The sequence below is a fragment of the Aethalodelphis obliquidens genome, unplaced genomic scaffold (assembly GCF_003676395.1).
Source record: "Aethalodelphis obliquidens isolate GAN/ISIS:26980383/991018 unplaced genomic scaffold, ASM367639v1 scaffold69, whole genome shotgun sequence".
Taxonomy (NCBI): Eukaryota; Metazoa; Chordata; class Mammalia; order Artiodactyla; family Delphinidae; genus Aethalodelphis; species Aethalodelphis obliquidens.
The window spans coordinates 9842269-9868254 of record NW_020838013.1 but is presented as its reverse complement, the minus strand read 5'-3'; the positions used below and the strand labels follow the sequence as shown (position 1 = coordinate 9868254).

General features: G+C 56.0%; 1 protein-coding gene and 1 long non-coding RNA gene across 2 annotated transcripts; one reads left to right on the top strand and one right to left on the bottom strand.

The window, feature by feature from the left end:
• Positions 1–108: 108 nt before the first annotated feature.
• On the bottom strand, positions 109–18582 carry ANO9 (anoctamin 9). The gene is given in 25 exon segments (XM_027090098.1): positions 109–692; positions 812–905; positions 977–1078; positions 1629–1776; positions 2507–2659; positions 2734–2861; positions 3003–3100; positions 3201–3258; positions 10735–10846; positions 11078–11114; positions 11200–11220; positions 11223–11363; positions 11444–11486; positions 11488–11534; positions 11667–11749; positions 11836–11896; positions 12011–12107; positions 12520–12654; positions 12869–12942; positions 13024–13082; positions 13197–13243; positions 14372–14517; positions 14707–14832; positions 14942–15016; positions 16272–18582. Coding segments are annotated over 25 exon segments (2367 nt in total). The 5' UTR covers positions 16281–18582; the 3' UTR covers positions 109–419.
• On the top strand, positions 3010–5752 carry LOC113611308 (uncharacterized). Its single transcript, XR_003429393.1, has 2 exons — positions 3010–3121; positions 3779–5752. It is a non-coding gene; the product is annotated as an uncharacterized LOC113611308 (long non-coding RNA).
• Positions 18583–25986: the final 7404 nt, after the last annotated feature.

Below are 25986 nucleotides of genomic sequence, written 5' to 3'. Positions count from 1 at the left end.
AGCGGGGCGGAGGCTACCACATTCCGGGCCTCTCCCCGTCACGGCCTCAGTTTCCCAGCTAGCCCTGAGGGCAGACGTAATCGGCCAGAAGCCCAGAAATTAACACAAAGCAGTTTTATTTTATTAGAGAAAACTCTGCTGGTTGAGGGGAGCCAGTGGGGTGGGGCAGGATCTGGGGCCCAGGAAACTGGGCCAGTTTTCCTGTCAAGACGGCGTGAGAAGACAGGACAGGCCTGCACTGTTCCCCCCCAACCCCGCCCCAGTTCTCTGGGTGGCAGGGGTCACTCAGAGTTCAAGTCAGGCAGTACCAAGCCTGAGCCCTCACAGGTGGAACAGGCCTCCCAGACCATGGACAGGTGTGCAGCTCACAGACACCCCAAATATACAGGGGCTCCCAGGACCCCCACATATACGCGGGTCTAATTAAAGCCCGCCCACACACACACACAGCCGGGGCTGGGGTGGGCGGTGGTGGCAGCAGCTCTGCAACTTGGCCTCTTGACCGGCTCCGGGCCTGCTCCATGTCTGTGCTCTCGGCCGGAGTCTCTGGTACTTCGGGACTCGGGGCCAGGCCCCGGCAGCCCCGCCTCCCCAAGTCTCTGGTGCTTCCTCTTCAGGACTTCATTCTTCACCCACTGAGGCACATCAGGCACAAACCAGCCAGCAATGAGCTTGACGCATGAGGCCACGTGCTGGGAGGGCCAGAGTGGGGAGGTCAAGGTGCGCTGAGCAGGGACTTTAGGGGGCAGGGGCCCAGGGAGGGCTGCAGAGAGCTGCCCCGCCCTGGGGCCTGTCCCCAGTGTTGGCTCACCTCGAAGAGGATGAGGAAGGTCAGACGGACGGCCAGGAGGAACCAGGGCTGCTCAGTGAAGTTGGAGTTCTGAGCGGTGCCACAGTCCCAGTACCTGGGGTGGGGAGCACCTGAGGTCAGGAGTCAGGAGTTCAGAGGGTGCTCACAGGGGATGGGGGTCCAAACCTGCACTCAGTCACATTCTCTGAGCCCTCTATTTCAACAGGATTCTGGAAGTCCTTGGTGTAGAACACGGACAGGCTGTGGTTGACGTAGCCTGTGAGGCAGCTGGGGGGAGGGGGAGAGGAGTTTGGTGTGGTCCCTTCAGGCTTCTGGGGTGCTGGCTTGTAACCGACCCCGCCTGGTGGGGGCCATCAGGGTGGGCCACAGTGCAGACCCCCCTCCTTCGTCTCTGTACATGGGAGAGGAGCCCCTGGGGGAAGCTGAAGGCCACCACCTGCCTTCCTTGCCAGGGGCCGAGGCTTCCTTGCCAGCCTTCCTGGGGGAGACCTACCCCTGGAGACCTGTCCCCCTGCAGGGCTGGAGGAACTGGATGAGGACAGCATGCAGACCACTAAGGGTCTGCCTTTGGAAGGGGAGCCATTCCAGTATCACTTGCTCAGAAAACAGCTGGTTCTGGGACGTTAACCCCCTACTGGGGTCCCAGTCAGCACTCCCGGGGTCCACTCAGGGTCTGCAGGTTGCTGTGGGAGGGCAGCCCACCCCAGGCAATACTGTTAGCATTGAGCCCTTCCCTGGGGTCCCCTGGGGCTGGGCCATGGTTGGGCCAGTTTCCCAGGGGTCTCTGGACAGGGTCTGTGTGGCGGTGTCCCCTTACTCGACTGCAGGGTGGGCCCCCTGTCGGCACGGGCCATAGCGGTACTTGTACACCACTCGGGGGATGAACTCAGATGTGAAGGCGATGACCATCCCGTCGGCAGTGACGGCCAGCACGCCGATTATCGCCAGCACCTGCAGCCAGGTCCCTGGGCCACGGCAGGGGGTGAGGCCTGCACTGTCTCCCCGCCCCCTGCCCCCCCACCTCTGGTGATCCCCTGAAGCTGGGAGCCTGGATGGTCAAGGGCCTCATCATGTCTCTGCTTGTGGCAGCCGCAGGGCCAGGTCCGTGATGAGGAAGACCTGGGCCAGGGCCAACAGAGAGCAGCCTCCACTCTCCTGCACCCCTCTTCTTGACGTGGACAGGGAGGGGCTCAGGTCTCCGCCCCCCATCTTATGCCTGAACCTTTCGGCTGCCCCCAGGCCTGCTCCACCTCCTGGGTCCCCTCCCCAGGGCAGACCCCCTTAACCTGGTCCCAAGTCTCCCTCACACTTCTCTCTCCCACTGCCTATGTCCAACGCCACAACTCCTGGCTTCATCCCTGACACCTGTCCACCTCAGCGAGGCCAGTCAAGGTGACTAAGGCCACCTGCTCTCAGTCCCTGTGCCCAGCTGCTGGACCCCTCTCCCTCAGCTCCCTGAGAGTCAAGCCGTTCTGCACGGCCTCCGCAGGGCGGCAGCTGGCCCTTCAATGGGACCCCTGGGGGGGAAAGGCCTGCGAGGTGCCTGCCAGCCCCGCCTCTTCCTGGGGCCTGAGCCCTGCCCCCATGGCTCAGAGCGGTGGTTTCAAGGGGACTGGCGTGGCCCCAGCGTGCCTCGCGGCTCATGCCCCCATGGCTGGAGCGCCCGCCCTCAGGCCGCCCCGTCGGGCCCCTGACTGATGTCCTTGGCCTTGCGGGGCACCAGGCGCCGCTGCACCTGGACCATCTTGATGGCGTCCAGGCGGATCTCCACGAGGTTGCTGAAGAGCGCCAGCAGCAGGGCAAGAGGGAAGGCGGCCACGAAGACGGTGGTGAAGCCCTACTGGATCCCTGGGGGTGGGGGTCGTCACCGCGGGCCCCCGCGCGGTGCCCGCCCCTCCGCCCAGCAGCCCCGCCCTGCATACTCATCTCCATGAACTCCTCGAACAGGCTGAAGGTGTGGACCGGGTTCAGGCGGTAGTTGCGCCGCCAGTGCCTCAGCTCGGGGTCCTGGGACGTGGCTCGCATGGAGCGACACTTGTGGGCCAGGCATCTGCGAGCGAGGAGGACCGGGTGGGGGACGGGGAGGGGGCTGAGGACCCCTCGGGACTGCTGGCTCTGGGAGGTGGGGTCCTGTGGGCTCGGGGGCTCCCTGTGGTGAGAGTGGCGCCCCGGGAGGGAGGGTGGTCCTCACGGGCCCAGGTACTCCATGCAGTTGCTGAGCGTTTGTTTCAGACCCATGATGATGGCCACCTGCACGAACAGGTCTGTCATGCAGCCGCTGAGATGGCACTGCGGGGGCAAGGGTGAGAGGTCAGGCACGGGGCCTGGGGGTGACCAGGGGGTTGGGGCAGTTCAGGAAGAGGGCAGTAAGGCCTCCGGACAGACTGACCTCCTCCAGCTTCCACAGCCCTGCCAGGCGCACCAACTTCCCGGGGTTACCGTTGATCATGGGAAGGGCAGCGAGGCTGAGAGAGGGGGCAGGACAGGAGTGGGAGTTGGGGAGCAGTGGGGCCTGGAGGGGAAGGAAGGAGACCCGCCCCACAGGTGAGCAGAGGCTAACCCAGACAGGCCTGCGTGCACGCAGGACCGCCGGGGACCTCTCAGCTGTTCACAGGCTCAGGAAAGGCTGTGAGGAGGGGCCTCAGTTTCTCCCCAGGTAACTGTGCACACAGGGCTACTTTGTGTTTAAATCACCTGATTTCCATGATAAAAAAGGTATATTTAACCAAACGTTGGGCTTATTATGCTCAATGGTGAAGTCCTGCAAGCACTCCTGTTACTACAGTTCATGACAACTACTATTCCAGAATGGTGTAACTTTGCAAAGGAAAAACTTGTTGTAGAAAATACGATTATATATCTGGGAAACCAAAATAAATCAACTGAACGATTGGGCAGATAAATCTGAAAAATGCTCAGAGTGGATATAAAATTGATATCAAACTCAACTCCCTTTTGCTTTCCTAGGTGCAACAAAACCACTGAGAAATGTAGCAGGAGGAAATATCTGTCGCAGATAGCGGCAAAAACTATAAAATAGAGTGAAATTCACAGGAAATACGGGGGACCCATAAGAAGAAAACTATAACACAGCTAAAGAACATTAAAACAAGACTTGAATAGAGGAAACTTGTTCTTCGATAGAAAAACTTACGCTTGTATTTTTGTGACAGGTGGAATGTCAGGCCCCCAAAGATACCACATCCTAATTCCTGGAACCTGTGAATATGTTATCTGACATGGCAGGTGGTATTAAGGTTGCTAATCAGCTGACCTTAAAATGGAGAGAGAATCCTGGATTATCTGGGTGTGCCCACTGTAATCACCAGAGTCCTTAAATGAGTAAGAGGGAGAGCCAGAGAGATGGCAGGATGAGAAGGACCCAGCCTGACACCACTGGCTTTGCAGACACAGGACGGAGCGGGCCAGGCAGCCTCTAGAAGCTGAAAAAAACAAGAGTGTGGACTCTCCCTGAGGGCCTGCAGACAGAACACAGCCCTGCTGACACCCTGATTTTAGCCCAGTGAGACCCATTTTGGACTCTTGGCCTCGAGAACTGTACGTAATGTGTGTTGTTTAAAGCCACTAAGTTGTGGCCAGCAACAGAAAATTAATACAGTATCTATGTCAATTCTCCCTAAAAGAATGTATAATTTCACTGCAGTCTTAAGCTAAATCCCACAGAATTTTGATGGAGTTTGACAAACATTATTTTAAAGTTCACCTAGAAGAATAAACACGTAAATAACTACAGAAAAGGAAAAGTGAAAAAGAAGAGAAAAAGAAAATTAACGCCAGACCTATCTGACAGGAAAGCATTACAGTAGTGATGACACAGAAATGTACTAGACCAGAGCCATCAGAATCCACGGAGCGCCAAAACAGTCAAGTGCATGATGGAACTTACTGTGTGACAGAAGGGTGGTGGTGGCGATGGAACAGTCAACAAATGGTTTGGGGACAACTGGCTGTCACTTGGAAAACAACAAAACAGGCTTCCCTCCTTTGCCGCCTGCAGCAAAACAAATTCCTTGTGAATCAAAGATTTAAATGTTTAAAATGTTGAAACCATAAGCATCTAAGGGAAATCACAGCTGAACGTTTTTTTTGGTTTTTTTTGTTTTGCTCCGGACGCGAGGCTCAGTGGCCATGGCTCACGGGCCCAGCCGCTCCGCGGCATGTGCGATCCTCCCGGACCAGGGCACGAACTCGCGTCCCCTGCATCGGCAGGCGGACTCTGAACCACTGCACCACCAGGGAAGCCCCTGAACATGTTTTTAATGTTGAGGAGGGGAGGCCTTTTTGAGCACGGCATGAAAAACAGGAACTATAAACAGACACACTGATAACCTTCGTGACGAAACAGGAACCACCTCCAGAGAAACACGAGTGGCTGCACAGGCTCCTGCCCTCTCCTCCCAGGGATGCCACATGCAGGGCCAGTACACGAAAGGCGCCAGACTCAGGCTTCCATCTGCCCCACCGCCTGCTGACTGTGCGACTTAACCTTTCTGTGCCTCGGTCTACTCATCTGTGAAATGGGGTTTAGAGATTCCCTACCCCATAGGGCTGTTGTGCAGATTAGAGCTGATGAATGTGAGGCCCTTATGATAGAACGGGTGAGTGTCAGCAGACGTGAGTTATTATAAAGACATATCCCATCCTGCCAGGAAAAACCTACTCAGTCCTTCGTTCTTCAGTATGAACGGACAGCTACAAATCTTCAGGCACGAGGAAAACCAGCTGTACAAAAGAGAAGGACTACGATAAAGGAACAGGAAGATGGACCTTTAGGAAATGAGATAATGAGGAAACAGATGAGAACTTAAGGGGAAAAAAGAACATTGATATCCTCAAGAAAGTACTGTATCTGTGGAAACAAGAAAAGGACACTTTAAAAAAATAAAAGGATAAAAAAATAAAAACCCTCTTGGAAATTAAGACTTTAACTGTTAAACTTAAAAAAAGAAAACAGGGACTTCCCTAGTGGTCCAGTGGCTAAGACTCCACATTCCCAATGCAGGGGGCCGGGGTTCAATCCCTGGTCAGGGAACTAGCTCCCACATGCCGCAACTAAGAGTTCGCATGCTACAACTAAAGATCCCACGTGCCACAACTAAAACCCAGTGCAGCCAAATAAATAAATAAATAAACATTAAAAAAAAAAAAAGGCAAAAAGACAAAGTGAAGGAAATCTTTCCAGATGTGGAATGTAAAGACACAGAGATGGAATATATGAGAGAAAAAGATAAGAAACCCAAGAGGACCAGGCGTTCCATAGACAGCAGAGGGGAAAAAAATATTTTTAAAAACCTAAGGAAAAAAACCAAAAAAAACTAAAAATAAAACTACCACCTGAACCAACAATCCCACTACTGGGCATATACCCAGAGAAAACCACAATTCAAAAAAACACATGCACCCCAATGTTCACAGCAGCACTATTTACAATAGCCAGGACACGGAAGCAACCTAAATGTCCATCAACAGAGGAATGGATAAAGAAGATGTGGTACATACATACAATGGAAAAGTACTCAACCATAAAAAGGAATGAAATGTGGTCATTTGTGGAGACGTGGATGGACCTAGAGAGTGGCACACAGAGTGAAGTAAGTGTGAAGTAAGTCAGAAAGAGAAAAACATCGTATGATAACACATATATGTGGAATCTAGAAAAATGGTATAGGTGATCTTATATGCAAAACAGAAACAGAGACACAGACGTAAAGAACAAATGTATGGATACCAAGGGGGAAAGGGGTGGGGTGGGAGAAACTGGGAGACTGGGACTGACACATACGCATTATAGACACTATGTATAAAATAGACAGCTGATGGGAACATACTGCAGAGCACAGGGAACTCTCCCCAATGCACTGTGGTGACCTAAATGGGAGGGAAGTCCAAAAGGGACGGGGTATCTGTATGTGTATGGCTGATTCATTTTGTTGTGCAGTGGAGGCTAACACAACATTGTAAACCAACCATATACTCCAATAAAAATTAAAAACAACCTAAGGAAAAACAGAAGAAAACGTAGTGAGCCTAAGCAGGACACGGGCTGTTTCATCGGAAGGTGCCAACAATTGCCCAGCACAGTGCGTGAAGAAAAGACCCACCTTAGATTGTTCCCCTGTTTAAAGAGAAGATCCTAAAGCTTCTAGGTCAACTAGGAAGAAACAAAAATCAGATTTTCTGCACATTTCTTATCATCCATTTTGCATGTTCAAAGACAATGGAGCAATGTCTTTAAAGTTCTAGAAGGGAAAAGTGTTTTGAAGTTAGATTTCTATACCCAGCCATGTCAATCTTGTGCAACAGTAGAACATGACACCTTTAGACATACATGAATTCAGAGAGTTTACCTCTCCGATATACCTTCTCAAAATAAATGAAAGCAAAAATCAAGAAAGACTCCCAAGGCTTGGGAGTCCAGGAAATGATGGTCCTAACCCAGGAAAGCAGCAGATTGAAGTCCCAGGGAGACAGGTATGCAGGAGGCATGGAGCGCCACCAGCCCAGTGTGGGGAGAATGGAGGGTCTCTGGGAGAAAAGAGACTCCATGCAATAGGCAGTTTGACATGGAGAGGCTGGATAACCTTGATAAGATAAAGACAGGCAAGGAGGAAAAAAGGCAATTAAAAACAACAGGAAAAATAAAGAGCTGCACAACAAAGAACGGTCAGATAAGAAGCACAGTAAAATGTGACATGATGAGTCAGAGGAGAATCCACTTGACCTTGATGTTATAAAAATGCTCAGATGATATGAACAACTTATAGGAAAAGAAACTTAATGGCCAAAAAATATCTGGAAAGATGCTGGATTCTCACTAATAGGTTTTAATAACGCACCTTTAAGGTCTTTGCTCATCAGACCAACGTGGAGTGTGCAGTCCCGTACACAGTGTGTGGCTTTGTGAGTCAGCGCAGCATTTTTGGAGGGTGCTTTAGCAACGTCTCTCAATTTAAATGTGCACTGCCGACTCCCAGTTAAAATGGCTGGCTGCCCACACCCACTGCCAGGCATCACCTCGGAGATGGAAGGGAACTGGGGAGGCCTGCAGCCCACTTGAGACATCAGGCTGGATCTAAGCCTGCAGGGAAGACGTCTGAATAGCAACACAACCCTGCCCAAGAGCCTGGAACACCCCAGGACTTGGGCACCTCTGGTAGCTTGGGAGCACCCACTGGATGGGAGGCAGGCCCGGCTGAACCTCTGGGCCTCCTATCCAACCCCTAATCCACCCCCCCACACACACAAGAGACACACACACAAGAAGACAAAGACATTTCTAGGGGGTTGAACAACCAAAGATTCAGATCGCAGGGTTGGGCCAATGGACACTGAGACCCCACAGTGTCCCTTCCCCAGCTGGGCTCCCAGCATACTGACGGGCATCCTTCTGCCTCCAGGCAGGAGACCAGGGATTCCCCTTCAGGAACCGACACAGCAAGAGGTCCCGACAGGAGACACATAGTCCAGAGCAAAGCCACTGGCACACGCCTTTCTCAATTACGGACAGGTGGCCAAGAATAAAAGACATCTAAGGCGGGGGGGGGGTCTCTAACACCAGAATCAGAGACCAATCAAAGAAAGAGCATCAAAGAAACTCGAAAGGAACAGAAGAAATGCCAGAGTAGAAGGGAAAAAGAGAGGCCACATCCTCAGAAAAGAAAAGCCCTGGTGTCCAGGTGACATGAAGAGGGGGCTGTGAAGAATCTGCACATGTCAAAAGGAGTGCTCTGAAATGAGAACATAAGCAGAAGCGAAACGTTCAGTAGAAGGGTTGGAAAACAGCTGAGAAAAACTCCAAGAAACTGGAAGAGAATGGGAGAAAAAAAGCCAAGAAAAGTAGATGATCAATTCAGAAGGTCCAATTTCCAAACAAAAAGAATTCCTCAGAAGGGAGGAGAGGGAGCTGAAGCAGGAGACTATCAGGTACATGAGAAAATCTCTCAAAACTGAAGGCCCTGAGGCTCCAGGCCCAGTGAGTACCCGGTAATTTCTTTCCATTTGACCAGCATTGATTCTGCACGCGTGGCCGGCTGCAGGAGCTGAGCATTCAGCAAAGGACAAGCGCCCTACCCTCCGCCCTGGGGAGCTGCCATTTCTGAGAGAGACAGTGAACAAATAAATGTGCGTCACGTCCTGGGTGGCGACGGCTATGGAGGGGGAGCAAGGGAAGAGCGGAGTCTGAGGGACCAGGGTTTGGGGCCAGGCGACGTTCCGAGGTCAGCAGGAGAGCAAAGGTCAGCGCCAGGAGGCAGAGTACCGGGGAGGCAGAAGCGCGAGGCGGGAGAACCAGAAACCAGGTTCGCCGATGAGAAGACTTCCGGAAAGAACTGTGACAGCATGTTTGTGTGATGGTGGAAATCAGCCGGCAGAGAGAGGAAAGCTGGCGTGTGGAGGAGAGAGATGTGAATTACCGAAGCATGTCGACTGAAAAAGACCCACCAAGTCACACGGCTGAGAAATTCCAGAAGACGGGGGACAGTGAGAAGATGCACAGAGAGTTGGAAGAACACTAACGCCAGACTTGCGGAACAGAACGCTGGAAGCCGGAAACCAAAATACCCTTCGGAAGTCTGAGGAAAACCATATCCAACTTAGAACTCTCTCCAGCAGACGCTCAGTCAGGCCCCCAATAAAGAGGAAACTCAGCACATATGATTTCCCATGTACCCTTTCACAGGAAGCCACTGAAAAACTTGGGATCCTACACGGCAGAGAGTGAGGGGCTTCCCAGGATGAAAGGGCCAAGCACAGCCCCAAGAGAAGGGGACAGATGCCACGAGGGCGTCTCCAAGGACCTCATGAAGTCTTTGAACATACTGGCAGGAGTTGGTTTCTTCTAAAGTTCTTCTAGAGGGACTTCCCTGGTGGCGCAGTGGTTAAAAATCCACCTGCCAGTGCCGGGGACACGGGTTTGAGCCCTGGTCCGGGAAGATCCCACATGCCATGGAGCAACTAAGCCCGTGCGCCACAACTACTGAGCCTGCGCTCTAGAGCCCACGAGCCACAACTACCGAGCCCGTGTGCCGCAACTACTGAAGCCCGCACACCTAGAGCCCGTGCTCAGCAACAAGAGAAGCCACCGCGATGAGAAATGAGAAGCCCGGGTACCTCAACAAAGAGTAGCCCCCACTCGCCACAACTAGAGAAAGCCCGCACGCAGCATTGAAGACCCAACGCAGCCAAAAATAAATAAATAATTGAGTAAATAAATTTTGCAAATAAATAAAGTTCTGCTAGAGAGTTTGGGATTAATTGGCAGTATATGTGTAACTTACAACATTTGAACAAACATAGAGAACACATAGAGGAATTATTTTCTTCAGAAAAGACAAGAAAAGATATGTTGATTGAACGAAAACTGTTCATTTCATTAATTAGGAAGGTGAGGGGAAGTGTGTGCATGTGCACGTGCATGTGTGTTACATGGGATGCCCACTGCAGCTTTATTTATAAACCTCAAAACTGGAATTAACCCGAATGTCCACCAACTGAAGTGGTTAAATAAATGCAAGGGCATCCCACAAAAGAACGCCCATAGTATGTTTTTAAAAACAAACCCTCACCGCCCATGCAGACATGGAAAACGCCCATAGTACGTTTTCAGTGTAAGGCAGATACAATTATTTACACGACAAAATCACTCATGTCAATAGGTGTATGTGTGTGTACTTAAATGTGTGAAAAAGTTTGGGAAGACCCAACAAACAGTTACAGTGTCATCTCTGAGGACGAGGATTGGACAGTTGGGGGTTCACTGTGGGCTTCCTTCACATATTTCTTTACTGGGTTTCCAGGTGTTCTGAGCATGATTAATTTTAAAAATCAAAAAGAACAGGTATTTCTATTTTCAAGGTGGGGAGAAAGGAGTTAGAGGGAGGCATGTGGGAGCAGGTGGCCCTTACCTGCCCAGGATGAAGGCGATGTAGATAAGGGAGGAGAAGTGAGCAAAGAACTACAGAGTGAAGAACTTGATGGTGAACTTGCTCTCTCGCTCTGAGAAGGTCCTGGGCTTCTCTGGAATGAGATGTGGGGCCGTCCCTCCCCCATCCTTCACCCCGATGACAGCCCGCGCCCAGCCTGTCCCTATCCTGACAACTCCGGGACACCTGCGACCCCCACCTGTCTCCCAGGTGCGAGCCCCTGCCCTCTCGTAGGCCCCCTTCCCCCACCCCAGGGCTCCAAGATCCCCGCCCTGAATCCTCCCTCCAGTAGCCAGAGAGGGGCTCAGGGGGGCCCTCCTCTCACCAAAGTCACAAAGCTTCAGTGCCACATATTTGTTGATCTGTGGGAGGGGAGACGGAGGGCTCACCTCGGACCTCAGCAGAGCCGCACCCCCACCGGCACCCTCGCCCTGCCCCGACCCCTGCCTTGGTCATGACGAGGATGCTCTCACATAGTGAACCAGGGCCCCGGTCACCACCACGGCCGTGGTCACCTGCTCTCCCAGGAAGGGCAAGGCGGAGCTGAAAAGGGCAGCGAGCAGGACGCGGCAGATCACCAGGACGTGGGCCATGCCTATCATCAGGCAGATCTGGCGGGGGTCGGGGAGGCCAGGATGGGCAGGCCTCCGGGGGCCGCCCCACCTGCTCTCCAGGGGCGCCCCAGGAGTACCATCAACAGAGACAGCAGGAGGATGACGGTACTCCGCGCGTAGCCGGGGCTGGTAGTCAGGGCAGGCAATGAGCCCCAGCACCATTTCCTCCTGTGGACGGCACCGGACACGCCTGAGACACGGGACTCCTCACCCACGGGAACCGCGATTCATACATGGGGACCCCCTCAGACACAGCAGACTCGTGTGGGCCCTGGGCCTGGTCACCTGGCTCAGCCTCACCTGGTCCTCGTCCCACCCGTACAGGTCCCACTGCAGGACCACACGGACTCGCTCCCGCTTCCACAACTCCAGGAACACGGTGGCTGCAGCCGGGAGAAAGCAGAGGCCTCACGGCGTGTCCCCACTGCGTGTGGAGCTCGGCTGCCCCCCAGGTGCCGCAGCGACTCACCCCACAGCGCCGTGAACACGGCGAACAGCACGGTGCCCTCGTTGTCGAAGAGGTGGGTGAGCTGGGGAGAGCGGCGCGTGGGGCTGGGGCGGCCTTCCCTTCCCTGGGAGGACCCCCTGGGCCCTCTTCCCCGCGGGCGAGCAGCCGCAGTGCCCCCCCCTCCCACGGCGCAAACCTTGGCGAAGGCGCAGGTTTCTGAGAGCCGCTGGTACCTGGGGCTGTGGTCGCCGCGAGGGCACATGTAGACGTCGTGGGCATCACAGATCTCCCTGCTGGGGGTGCAGGGACCGGGTTGTCGGCGGCGCTTACCTGTGGCCCCTCCTGTGGCCCCTGGGGGACCCCACCCCAGGCCGCCCCTTCCCTGACTCCGCCCCTTCCCTGACTCCGCCCCACCCTCAGTCCCGCCCCTTCACGCCCCCGCCCCTTCACGACCCCGCCCAGTCACGCCCCCTTTCTGACTCCACCCAGCCCACTCAGTCCCACCCCCTTACGTGACTCCACCCCAACCCCGCCCCCTCCATGACCCTACACACCCCTGTCCCGCTCATTCCCTGACTCCTCCCCACCCTCAGTCCCTCCCTTTCACGACCCCGCCCTAACCCCGCCCCTTCCGTGACCTCCGCCACCCCGGTCCTGCCCCTTCCCTGACCCCCCAGTCCCGTCCCTTGCCTGACTCCGCCTCACCTGATCTGGCTGGCTTCGAAATGGGCAAACCCGCTCAGGAAGATGATGAGGCCCACCACCGCGGCGGGCACCAGCATGTAGGTGTACCAGCCGAGCCAGGCGAAGTACAGCGCCACCTTCTCACCGAAGTAGTTCCTAGGGGCACAGCCGTCCCGTCAGGGCCACTCCCAGCAGGGGTGACCGTCCACCGCCAACGCCGGGGTGAGGCATGCCACATGCGGGGCGGGCAAGGAGCGTCTGTACTGAGGGCATCTAAACGTGTGTCTAAATGGGAGTCCGCACAGCAGTTTGCTGGAGGCGTGGGTATAACCGCGGGGGGCGCAGGTGTGTCCGCGGGGGGCAGTAGTACCTGATGTCACCAATTGGCTGCTCTTGGAACATGTTTCTCCACCAGGCCCATTTCTTCTTTAGGTCTTCCTCCCCCTGAGCACAGGCGACAGACAGTGAGAGCTTCTTGCCTCAGGTCCTGCCCTCAGGTCCTCTCCCAGCCGGCCCACCACTCACCTTGTGTAGGGGAAACACGGCCTCAAAGACCCCATCCTTCACCAAATCCTGGAGCGTGTCTGGTGGTCACAGGGATTCTCGGGTCAGAAGGGAGTGAGGGGTGAGGGAGGACCCTGTCCCGTTCTCCCCGTGTGACTGCCCCTCCTGGTGGGCTGCTGCCATCCAGTCCTTACCACCAGCTGCCATCTTGCTGTTCAGCACAAAGTTGACAATTTGGATTCTGGAACACAAGAGCTGGCTCAGGATGGCCCTCTATCTGGCCAGGTCCTCTGTGTCCTAGCAGAACCCCCAGACCACCTGACCAGAGCCCAGAATCCAGGACTCCTCTGGGAGCCCACCTCCTTAAATCCTCCCAGGGTCTAGCTGTGCCATGGTTCCAAGGTGGGCCTCCCTCAGGGTGGTCTCTCTCTTCCCAGGGCCCCGATGCTCAGCCCTGCAGTAGTCTCTCCCAGATCCCTCCCAGACCTCCCACCTCCAATCACCCGTCCCACCTGGAGCCCCCACACGTCGAGAGCACACTCTTTATGTGCACAAATCCTCTTTGCACCCCTGTGAGCCATTTTGCCTATGGGGCGACTGAAGCTCAGAGAGAGTGAGTAATTTGGTCAAGGCCACACAGCCAGGAAGCGGCACATTCGGGCATCTGACTATACAGTCCCCCTGAGTGTCCAGGGGACTCCCCACAGCCTGCTCCTCTCAGGCCCCATCAAGATGCCTCTATTCATGTGTCCTCCCAAGACCGGCCAGTCCTTCTGTGTTCACAGGAAGCCCCCCTCCACTGCCTCGTATCCAAATTCCAGGAGTGTTCTTCACTAGTCTCCCTGATCGGGCCCCAGATGAGTTCAGGGGGCCGGGGCTGGAGCCAGGAAGATGATGGAGGAGGGCTGTGGGGAGGGCAGGTGGGCTGGCTTGGAGGCCTAGAGGATCGGGGTGGGGAGAAGCAGGTGCTTGGAGAGAGAGGAGGTGTTGGATGCCTGGGAAGCAGGGGATAGATGTCCAGGGAGGGGCATTTGGTCTGGAGGAAAGAAGTCAGGATGTGAATCCAGGGAGATGACCTCAGAGCCTAGGAGGGACAGCTGGGAGGATCCTCTCAGCCTCTCCAAATTCTGCCCACCCTTTAAGGCTGGTTTCTATTCTGCATCTGGGGGCATAGTCACATGTAACCTTCAAACACTCCAAGAGGTGAGAACTGTCATTTTCCCGTATTACAGACATGGAAACTGACTCACAGACCCTTGCCCCCTGGGCCCTCCACCCTGGGACCACTCCTGGGAGCCTTGCTGCCTGTCTGGACCGGCATGTGGGCGGGCAGGGGTCCTCCTGGCCCCACTCTGGGCCAGCCTCTCACCTGGTGGTGGCTGGGATGGAAGTTGGCCTGGCCAGCTCCCCTCTGGGGGCGGTAGCCTCGGGCTCCATGAGAAGTCTGCGGTACCGGTCAAAGACCCGGTTGTCAGCTCGGATCCCAAAGAACACCTTCGCCTGGTCCTCCCTCGCCTGAGGGTGGGGGACAGCATGGGACCCTCTACTCCACATTGGGACCCTCCCCTTCATCCAAAGCCAATGGCCTATCCCCTCCTATCCTTCTCCTGCACGAGGCCTCAGCCCACCTCCCCAGACACCTCCCCGGGATCCGCCCAGTCCCACGTGACCCCTGCGCCCAGGCGAGGCCCTCAGCCCGCCCACCCTGTAGCAGAAGCCCTTCCTCTCGAGCTCTTCCAGGAACTGCTGCTGCCGCTGGACCTGCCTGGGGTTTCTCTGGGTGCAGTGATCAGCCACAACGACATAGTCCCATGGCTCGGAGGCCTCAGTCTAGAAGCAAGAGGTGTGGGGACTGGGACTGGGGACCAGGGCGGGCCAGGTGCGGGCCATGGGGCAGTAGGTGGGACCAAGCCCAGGAGAGACTCAAGCAGAGACTCACCTCAGTGGTATTGATGTCCATCTGCAGGGGGCTGTCCCCTTCGGTCCCCACCAGGATCCGGAGGCTCTCTTCTCCCTGGGGGTGAAGAGCAGACGGAGGATGGGGCTCATTGCAGCAGACAAGCACCTCCTGGGCTGGGTGCTCTGGTAGCAAAGGGGTAGTTCCGGGTGGGGCTGAGTGCGTGCACCGAGGCTACAGCACAAGCGGCCGGCAGAGGCTGGTTTGGAAATCTATACAAAGAGCTCCCAGAATTCATAAGAAAAGGCAGACAGCCCAGTTTAAAGTGGGCACACTTCACAAAAGAGGGGCACTCAGAAGCTGAAACCATGGAGCTAGGGAACCATCTGGAAACGCAGGCCAGGTGACCAAGAGGCACCACCTTCCACCATTTGGTAGCCAACATTTTACGGCCAGACAGCTCTAAAAACACAGGTGTGGGAGTTCCCTGGCTGTCTAGTGTTTAGGATGCAGTGCTTTCACAGCCGTGGCCCAGGTTCAATCCCTGGTCGGGGAACTGAGATCCCCAATGCCGCTTGGTGCGCCCCCCCCCCAAAAAAAAAGCCTGGGTGGGACTTCCCTGGTGGTCCAGTGGCTAAGCCTCCACGCTCCCAGTGCAGGGGGCCCGGGTCCGATCCCTGCTCCGGGAACTAGATCCCACATGCATGCCACAACTAAATCCCACATGCTGCAATGAAGATCCCATCTGCTGCAGCTAAGACCCAGAGCAGCCAAAATAAATAATAAATAAATAAATATTAAAAAAAAAAAAGCCCGGGTGATCTATAAAAATATTGAATGTAATATAATATTGTAAATCACCTGAAACCACTATAATGTTGTAAGTCAACTATACGTCAAAAAAAAAAAAAAGCCCGGTGACTCAGCAGAATCCCCATGTGTTGATGTGGCTCACACATTGGTGCTGGAACTTGGGAAACTAAGTTGACCGTCCCAGACACTACACCCTGGGCCAGCCACCTTTGGAGACAGACAAGGGTGCTCACAGCAGCACATTTCATATCAGAATTGTGGAAATAACCCAAATTCCCATCGGTAGGCAGATGGATGAAAACACTGTGCTATGAGCACACACAACAGGAACATGAGGGCCACCACTGCACGCAGGGCGCTGGGGACCAGTGTGACACGGTACTGAGTTTCCTAAAAGTAAGTCCAGTGAGAACTGTGCAGGAGCGACTGCTGCAGGCACGTCCCGGACAGACGGACGGACACTAAAACCAGCGGGCAGAACCTTAAGGGGGAAGCGGATGGTGCCGAGCCCCTGAGTCTCCCCGATTCTTTGTTAACTGTTGCGGCAGCATTAACAAACCTCACACATCCTATGCTACTGCCTCCGGAGGATGGTGCAGACTCCGCCCTCTCGAGGGTGGGCTGGACTCAGTGACTAATGAAGGAAGCGTGAAAGGGAAAAAGAGTCACCCTACAGAGGAGAAACCTGGCAGATGCCCCCCACCCAGGTGATGAAGGTCAAGGTCACGGTGATGTAATTGAGATGTCGGGGACCTCCTGACAGCATGTGATGCGATAGTACGTGATCCTACCCTAAAACCCCTATAGTCCCATCTCAGCAGAAGACGCCGGAGGCCCTTTCACCTGAGCCCGAGTGAGCGGACCCCAGAGGCAGGCGGCCAAGGACAAGGCGGGACGGAGGGACCATCACAGACAGGAGGGGCCGTGGAGACGTGGCGATGATGCCGTGGCGGGTCCCGCACGAGCCGGGAACAGGAGAGGACACGCACGGAAAAGCCGGTGACGTGAGTCAAGGCGGCCGTGTCGGGCTCTTAGCTTTGACCAGCGCCCCAGGCGACGGGGCACGGGGGACCCTGCACCGTCTTTGTGACTCTTTACGAAAACTCACAGACCTGTAAAAACTGCACAAGTGGAGTGGAGGGTTCTGGGATTGGCATCCAGGTTGGTGGGGGGGCGGGGCGGGGAGTGGAGGGGGGTCTTTAGGCTTCATTTACTCCCAGTGAGCAAACAGCAGGTTCTGACTTGCCCGCCTTAGGGGCTAAGTGTCATGTTGGACAAATTCGTAAGTGAAACGGATCCTCACGTGCTTGACTTCAGACCCAAGATGAGGGCTCGCCCCACCTCTCCCCAGGCCCGGGACCTCCTGCAGGAGGACCCTTCGAGGGTCCCTGGTGGACAGTCCCACAGAGGCTGAAAGGAGAGACTCCCTCACATGAGCACTGGCCTGAGGCTGAAGAACGGGAAGACGGGACCCCAGGGCGGGGAGGGACGGCACAGGGAAGCCACCCTGGCAGGAGGCAGCAGGAAGGAGCCTGGGGAAGACTGCCTGTGAGGGACCCGCCAAGACGACAGCGGGAGGCTGGCCCTCAGGCGGCGCCAGAACTGAGCTGCTGGACTTGGTGCAGCTCTGGGGTCCCAGACAGCCCTCCCTCCCCAGAGACATCACACAGCTTTGGGACATTACCCAGAGCCTCTTGGAAAAGGGGAACGCAACCTTCCCTGGAGGATGGTGTGTGATCTGGACCAGAGGTGTCCTACGGGCACTGACCCCCACCATTGATTCGGGCCACTGGACAGGGAGACACCCCCCACCGAGGGCAAAGGTACATGCACCCCTCAGGGTTGCCCTGGTCACCCCTGGGCAATGGGCGAGCAGTCACAGGAGCGGCCAGGTCTGAGTGCCCCCTGCCCAGCCCTGGTCTAGCCACCCCACACCCCACAGCCGCAAAGGGACCAAGTCCTGAGCATCAGCTTCCTGTACACTCTGGGCTCCCCAGCCCCATCCCCAGGCCACCTGCCACATGCAAGGCCCCTCTCTGGGCCGTGGTCACAGACACAGCCTCCAGTATCAGGCTGTCCATCTGTCCACCTGTCCTCCAGGGAAAGAGGCCTTCACAGATGGGAACCAGGTCCACCTGAAGTCACCCCCACCTCCAGCCAACCAGACTGCTTGGTGCACCCGAAGCGAGGTGTCTGGGGCCCCTGCGTCCCTGTCTATCAGACCCCACCCCCAGGAAGCCATGTGTGCCCATCAGGCTCCCAATCCCCAGGGCTCCTGCAGGGTTCCTACAGGGGCTACCCTGGCACTCTTGGCCTCAGGGATCCCAGCCCTGCCATGTGCAGACCCCCAGCAAGTCCCTGCACTTGGACGGGGGGCAGGCTCTGGGCACCCGGCTCTCTGTTGTCCTCCCTTCGGCCTTCCAGCCCCCACCCCTGCAGGCCATGCACCCAGGGCTTGGTACAGACTGGAGTCCCAGCGGGCTCACCCGCTGGCTCCGCAAGAGGAAACTTCTTATGATGCTGCAGCTCCCGGGAGACCTTCCCAGCCTTGGGAGCCAGAGCTGGGCGAGTCCTGCCCCTGTCTGTCCCTTCCCAGGCCAGCCTCCAGGTCACCGGAGAGGCAAATGCGACTGCCACCCAGCTCCCAGCAGTCCTGGCCCTGCGGGCTACGGGGAGCACCCGTGTGACATCACCCCAGCTGCATGTGGCACACGTGGGCCTCCGTCACTCTCCACGGCCCGTCTCACGCCAAGGGTCATAGCACAGCCCTGCCGGCACTCCGCACCCTCCTGCCCCACTGCCCAGCATGAACAGGGAGAGGCCCGCCCTCGCTCGTCCGGCCTCTGACCCCACCCCCCCAGTGGATGCCCCATCTGCTGGCTCTGCTTCCTCATCTTCCCTTCCCAGCCCCCTTCCCCTGGCCGTACCCCCTCGCATGTGGGATCTTAGTTCCCCAACCAGGGATCGAACCCACACCCCCTGCAGTGGAAGCAAGGAGTCCTATAGCCACTGGACCGCCGGGAAAGCTCCTGCTTCCTCCTCTGACTCATCTTCCGAGTCCTGTCATCTGCCTACCCACTCCCTTCTGCCATCCCTCTGTCTCATGTGTCCGGTCATCCACCCCCAGACACAGCTTGCTCTGTGTGCAGCCCTCACGGGGAGTGCGTAGTGTAAGTGGACACGGGCCCGGAGAGCAGGCGCCTACTTGGCAGGGGAGCTTGCCCTTGTGGTGTGGACAGGCCCCGAGGGGCAGCGGGCAACTGGTGTCCAGGGGCTCAGTGCTACCTCCCAGGGACTCGGTACTCAGCACTTCAGCTCTTCAGAAGCATAAAGGGCAAGAAGGGAGCTGCCGGGAGGTGAGACTGGGGATTAGCAGAAGCCAGACCAGAGGGCCTCTCAGCGGCTGGGGAGCCTGGACTTCAGCTGGGGGCAGCAGGGAGCCATGGAAGGGACTGGAGCAGGGAAGGGTGTGCTCAGATCCAGCTGGGGCCACAGAGTTCTCTGCCGTGTGCATCAGTCTTTCTCCAAGGGTTGATTCTCTTGCCTCAGTCAAACCAGGGGCTTCCTCCCCACCCACCCTTGCCAGCCCCGCCTCCCTTCCACCCCAGCACAGGGCTGGCATGGGAGGAAGGGGCAGCCAGGGGAGCTCGGGGTCAGGCCAGCGTATGCCCACATGCCAGCCTTAGCAGCCGGGGCTCCAGAGCTGGCTCTGGAAGGGCAGGGGCAGAGTGAGAGGCTGCCTGCTTGGCCCACACCTGGGAGCGCCCTGAGGGGGCTGAGTGGGAGGCCGCTTTCCTTCTCCACTTCAGCACGGGTCCCCGCCAGCTGCCCAAGGGCTGGCCCCCGCCCCGGAGACCGACCTCTTCCCTGGGGAGGGAAGGAAGGAAGTCTTTCCAGGATGTTCCCGCCTACCTCCCCAGGGCCCCCACGGCCTCCTGCTCTGCCCCCAGAATCAGAATCCAGTAGCCCTCGGCGGGCTCCCACCCCTGCCTAGGCAGAACCCCCAGGGAGCCAAGGACCCAGCTGGCCACCCTGGGACTCCCCATCCCCAGGTCAGCCCACCCTAGAGACCACAGCCCCTCCCCTCAGGGCAGAGCGGCAGGTCTGGGGTCTTCCTCCTGGCTCAGGGCCCAGGGGTGGATATGCCTTCCCGCACACTCTGTGTGAGTGTAAGAGCCGGGCCGGAGGGACCCAAGAACCCCGGCTCGGGGCCCAGGGGGTGGACTTGCCCTCCCCGCATACGCCCTTCACTCTCGAAGGGCCGCCCTCCTCTGTCCCGCCCCAATCCCAGCCCGGCCAGCCTCCCCGCGGCCGGGGCTGGGCAGAACCCCACCCGCGGCCGCCCCAGGCACCCTCCAGGTGAGGGGGCAGGGCCGGCCGGAGGGGCCTCGGCTCGGACCCCGTCCGGGTGGGCGTGGCTCGGAGCGGACTCACCCGCACGCTGGTGGCGGTGCTGGGCGCCGCGCTCGGAGGGGTCGGAGGGACCGGCAGTCCCAGCGCCGGTGGGAACCCGAGCGTGGCTGCGAAGCCGCCCGGCGCTCCTTCCCGACTTCCGTGCGCGACTCTCCCCTCCCTCCTCAGGCCCCTGTGCCGCCCGGCGCCGTCGGGGAGGAGCTAGTGGCCCGCGGGCCAGAAGGCACACCCTCCCCCCAGTCCCCCGGACCTGGGGCACCTTCCTGGGGACGCCGCCGTCGCGCCCGCCCCCGCCCCGAGGCCCGAGGCCTCACCTGCAGAGGGGAGTGTCCCCTCCGCTACGGGGTTAGACTGGCATCCGGTAGGCGGAGGGGAGCCCTCCCCGATGATGACCGCAGCTCCCTGCTCGCCTTCACTCTCCCTGACCCCAGGACGCACCTTCCCCAGGCCCTTCCAGAGCACCCAACCTCTGACCCTTTCAAGTCTAGTGTTGATTCCCTTAGAGGAGAAACTGGGGCCCAGAGGACTGAAGATGAGACAAACCCCAGCAAGAAACAATCAGCTCCCTGAGCCCCTGCTCTGTGGACGCCAGCTGGGGGAGGGGAGCCCTTGGGGTCCTGAGGACAGGTGGCTGGCTGGGCTGGGTGGGGAATGAAGGACTGAGAGGGCAGTTCTATGACATCCTGTGGTCCAGCGGGCAGCAGCTGGAGGAGGCTCTGGGCCACCTGAGAGGGACTGTCCTGCAGGATAGGGAGGTGGGGTATCCAGGCTCTGACAGCTGCTGGGAAGCTGAGGACACAGGGCAGGAGCCAGGAGAGAAGACAGGTGGAGACACTGAGCAGTATGGGGGCAGCTGGAGGAGAGCAGGGGGCACCCATAGTGTCACAGGGGGCACCCACGATGTCACGATACAGCATTGTGCAGCCCAGGCAAACCTGCAGTGGAGACCCATGGTTGACATGTTTGCTCTAGGTTCCCGCAGGGTAACATGGCCCCACCCACATTTCTGTTTGCGGGACCCCATGGCAGGCTGTGACAGCAGCGGGGACTGAACTACGAAGTGGCAAAGACGAGAGTGAACTGGCAGCACAGAACCTGTGCAACTCTGATGGAGCAAATCTGCACAAATGCATTGAGGTTGGTGTGATGGAAACCCCAAACAGTAGCAGCTTAAACAAGCCCGTTTACTTCTCTCTCCCATAAGTGACATCTGGAGGCGGTCCTACCAGACGCCTGGTTATTAACTTGTTGCTCTGTCACCGAAGGCGCGTGGACCCATCACATAGTTCAAAGTGGCTGCTCAAGCTCCAGGCGTCACATCCACGTCCCAGACAGCAGGAAGAGCAAAGGTTGGGGGGGTATTCCATCCCGCACGTGGTTAGTCACCTGGCCAGTCACCTGGCCAACCTTACTGCAAGGAAGCACGGGAAGTATGATCATTTTTCCTAAGGGAGAAGGTAGGTGGACCCTGGGGGCACCCAGCAGCCTCTGCCACAGGTGAGAGGGCCTCAAACGCTGTGTTAGAGCTCAGGAAACAGAGTCAGCAAGAGATTCTGAGCATGAGTAATCCAAACTCAAGATCCCTATGACCAGCCGTCTCCTGGACTCTCCATCTCCCCCAGTCTCCAGCTCAACCTGCTCAGGACAGTCTGCATTTGCACTTTCATTCTGTGAAAAGAGTCCACTAGTTCCCCCCCAAGTGTCTACACAGCTGCTCCCTTTTTCAATGTCTTTATTTGGCATTCCGACTTTTAATGCCACAGAAACACTGCTTCTTCTCTTTCCCACCTTCCAAGGGTCTGAGGGAACCTAAATTATATCCAGCAGCCTCGCTGCCCAAGAGCCTCTTGCACCTTGGCCCCTTGGGCGAAGGCAGCGCAGCATCTCCAGCCTGGGGGCGGAGCGGCGCGGGAAGAGGAGCCCTGGCCTCGCCCCACAGTGGAAGCTCCCCTACTCTCAGTGAAGGATGGAAAGGGCAGGTCTCATCTAGTCCTATCTGGAGAGGAAATGGGTGCGGCCCTTTCGGAAAGCAGTCCAGCAATAAGAATCTAAAGCCTTAAAAATTGTTTATACTTTGGTCCATTAATTAACTTTTTCTAAACTATCCTAAGAAAAACTCCAAAATATTGAAAATATGTATTACTATGTCCTTTGAGGCAAAAATTATAAACCACCTGGATTATCAATAATAGGGAAATGTCTGAGCAAACACGGTATATTCATATGCTGATTAAGCAGTCATTAAAAATGATGCTTTCAAAGAGTTTATGACAGCATAGGAAAATGCTTATGTTATACTGTTAAGTGAAAAAAACATAGATTGTAAACATATATACATTTCTTTATCTCAACTAAGTTAAAATGCATTAAAATACCAGGAGAGTAGTTTTGTTTTGTTTTTTTTTTTCTTTCTTAGCGGCACGCAGGCCTCTCACTGTTGTGGCCTCTCCCGTTGCGGAGCACAGGCTCCGGACACACAGGCTCAGCGGCCATGGCTTACGGGCCCAGCTGTTCCGCGGCATGTGGGATCTTCCCGGACCGGGGCACGAACCCGTGTCCCCTGCATCGGCAGGCGGACTCTCAACCACTGTGCCACCAGGGAAGCCCCAGGAGAGTAGTTTTTATATTTGATATTCATATTTGCGTGCGGATGGTGGAATTGTGCTTTTCTTCCTACAGTTTGCTTTCTTTGACACACATCACTTTTATAAACTTTATATTATTAAATGCACTTTGTTGTCATATTAAAGTCTATTATTAGGAACTTTGTTCAATCTCAGCCTCACTCTCTGCCTTGGTTTCGAGTACATCTTGTGAAGAAGCCGCACCCCTTCAGGCAGTGTGGCCTGGCCACCCCGGCTGTCCGCAGGCTGACCCTGCCCTGTTTTGGGCGGAGAACTCCAGTCGAGGTGCACATGGGCCTCCAGCTCCTCCCCTGTGAATCCTGCTGCCAAAGTGCAGCAGGACGCAGGCCCCCCATTCCCGCTGTCTCTAGGGCGCCTCCCCCAGGAAGAGGTCAGAATGACAAGTCTACCAAGAGTGCCCCAGGCTCATCCTCACCGGGGGAATCTGTCCTCCCAACCCCAGTGGCCTGGATGTGGCCGAAGACCCTCTGGGGTCGCTCTGAGGCTGCTCCTCGGAGGCAGCACAGGCAGGGCGGCTGAGGTTGGGGTCTCCCGAGTCCTCTCCAGGCTGGTCCCAGGCACCCCACCCCCCTCTGGCTTCTTTGGCTGACGGAGCCTCTCTTGGGCCATAGACCTCGCTGGTCTCAGGCCCCTGCAGGAGAGACCCCTCCCCCAGGTTGGGCCTCTGCTCCTCCGGTCTGCAGGAAGCTGGCCCGTGCCTGTCACACCAGGATGGCATTGGGGTGGGGACCCAGGCCCCTGATGTCCTCACCCCAGGAACACTTCTGTCTCCCTGCTGCTCCCCACCAATGCCTCTGGGCCTTAAATTTCAGCAGCTCCTGTTTTCTTTCTTTTTTTTTTAAAATAGTGAACGCCATTTATTTGTTTATTTATTCATTTATTTTTATTTGGTTGCACCAGGTCTTAGTTGCGGCAGGCGTGCTCCTTAGTTGAGGCTCACGGGCTCCTTAGTTGCGGCATGCATGTGGGATCTAGTTCCCTGACCAGGGATCCAGCCCGGGCCCCCTGCATTGGGAGCGTGGAGTCTTAACCGCTGCGCCACCAGGAAAGTGCCCTGTTTCCTTTCTCAGGGAGCAGAGAGCTGTTCTTGGCTGAGTTTACAGTCCTGTTGTCCCAGATCCTTCCATCAACCCTGATAAAACTCCCAGGCGGCAGGTGTGCGAGTGGCGGGCAGAGTTCTATGGAACCCTTCACCTTTGCAGGTTTTCCACTCCAGTGGAAAAGGATAGCCATGGTTCTTTTACAAATTCGCAACTTTTTCTCTGCCTTCCTTGCAAGAATGTTTTTGGAAAGCATTTCTGCCAATATTTTCACCATTTACCACCATAAATGTGTCCTGCAGGCCTAAGGAAACCTTGGGATCTGAGACCAGGCCACTCCCATGTAACCTTTGACCTGGTTCTTTGAGGTGTGGCCTCAGGACACCAGCAATCCCTGAGCAAGGCCAGAATTGGCCACTGTCAAAGCCCCTGAATTGCTCCAGTGTGCTGAGGCTTCCCACAGTCACCGCCCTGGCTGAGGAAGGTCATGGCCTCTGCACCCTCCCCACATGGGGTCCCAGGGGCAGCCCCACAGGTTCTCAGAACCGCAGCGGGCCATGTCCTCAAAGCTGTTCTGCTAACTCCTCACACCTGTGTCAACTTTAAAACGAAATAACCAGTTATTTCACTAGCAAAATGAGTTTATTTGGGAATGGCAGAGGAACTGCTGTTCAGGAAACACAGACTATGGCCAACCACAGGCAAGACTGGAGAACAAAGGAGAGGAGCTGTTACTTTATTGGGAGGGGCTGCTTTGAACCAGAAGTCCATGGAGAAAAGCTCAGGGTGGTGATGGGTTCTCGTGTGCTGAGTGGTGGTAGCTTCTCTCTGGCTGGCTATTGCTGGGCAAGGAGAAAAACTTCCTTCCTCTGCTGGGTAGTAAAGCAAGCTTCTTCCTGCCCAGGAATGTAAAGTAAGGTACGTGTGTGTGAGAGCTCCCCCTTCAGGGTTTCCCGACTCCATTTTAAATGAGGTTTCCTTTTGTTAATTTTCACACCTGCCACCCGGCCACCTGGGCCACAAAGTGTGGTGGGCCTTGCAGATGCCCTGCCCCTCCCCCTCTGGCCTGTCTCCAAGTCTCACAGTGGGAGGGGTGAGGGGGCTTCAAGGTGTCCAGGGTGAAGCGTCATGGGACTAGGCGGAGGTGAGACCCAGACGTCAGGTCCCAGGAGCAAAGCTGCAGGTGCAGGGGTCTCTGCAGAGTGCAGGGCTTCAGGGGAGAGGCTCCAGGGGAAGAACAGGCTGGGCCAGTGGGTTACCAACCTTTCTGTGCCTCAGTTTCTCCTCTTTAAGCCAGAGATAAAAATAGAACCTGGGGGTATAAAGATCACAACAGGTACCATTTGTGAAGCTGTTGGGAACTGTCTGCATTTAGAGTGAACAGTTCAGTAGTTTTTAGTATACTTATAGATACATGCAACCATCACCACAGTCAATTTTAGAATATTTTCATGTCCCTGAAAAGGAGCCCAGTACCCTTGAGCAGTCACTCCACATTCCCTTCCCAGCCTGTGGTGACCACTATTCTGTGTCCATGATTTGCCTATTCTGGCCTATTGACATCTCATATAAGTGGAGCATACAGTATATAGTCTTTTTTTAAAAAAATTTATGTATTTGTTTGTTTATTTTTGGTTGCGTTGGGTCTTCATTGCTGCGTGCGGGCTTTCTCTGGTTGTGGCGAGCGGGGGGCTACTTACTCTTCATTGCAGTGCGCGGGCTTCTCATTGCGGTGGCTTCTCTTGTTGCAGAGCACGGGCTGTAGAGCACAGGCTCAGTAGTTGTAGTACACGGGCTTTGTTGCTCCATGGCATGTGGGATCTTCCCGGAGCAGGGCTCGAACCTGTGTCTCCTGCATTGGCAGGCAGATTCTTAGCCCCTGCACCACCAGGGAAGCCCAGTATATAGTCTTTTGTGACTGACTTCTTTCACTTAGCACAAAGTTTTCAAGCATAATGTACAACGCATGTTGTAGCATGTGTCAAAACTTCATTCCTTTTTACAGTTGAATAATTTTCCATTGTATGGATATACCACATTTTTTTGCTTGCATTCCTCAGTTGGTGGACATTAAGTTGCTTCCCCTTTGGTTATTATGAATTACGCTGCTATGAACATTGTGGAACTAATTAAAGAAACCAGCTAAAGCTGGAGTGGGGACAGGCCTGTAGGGGAA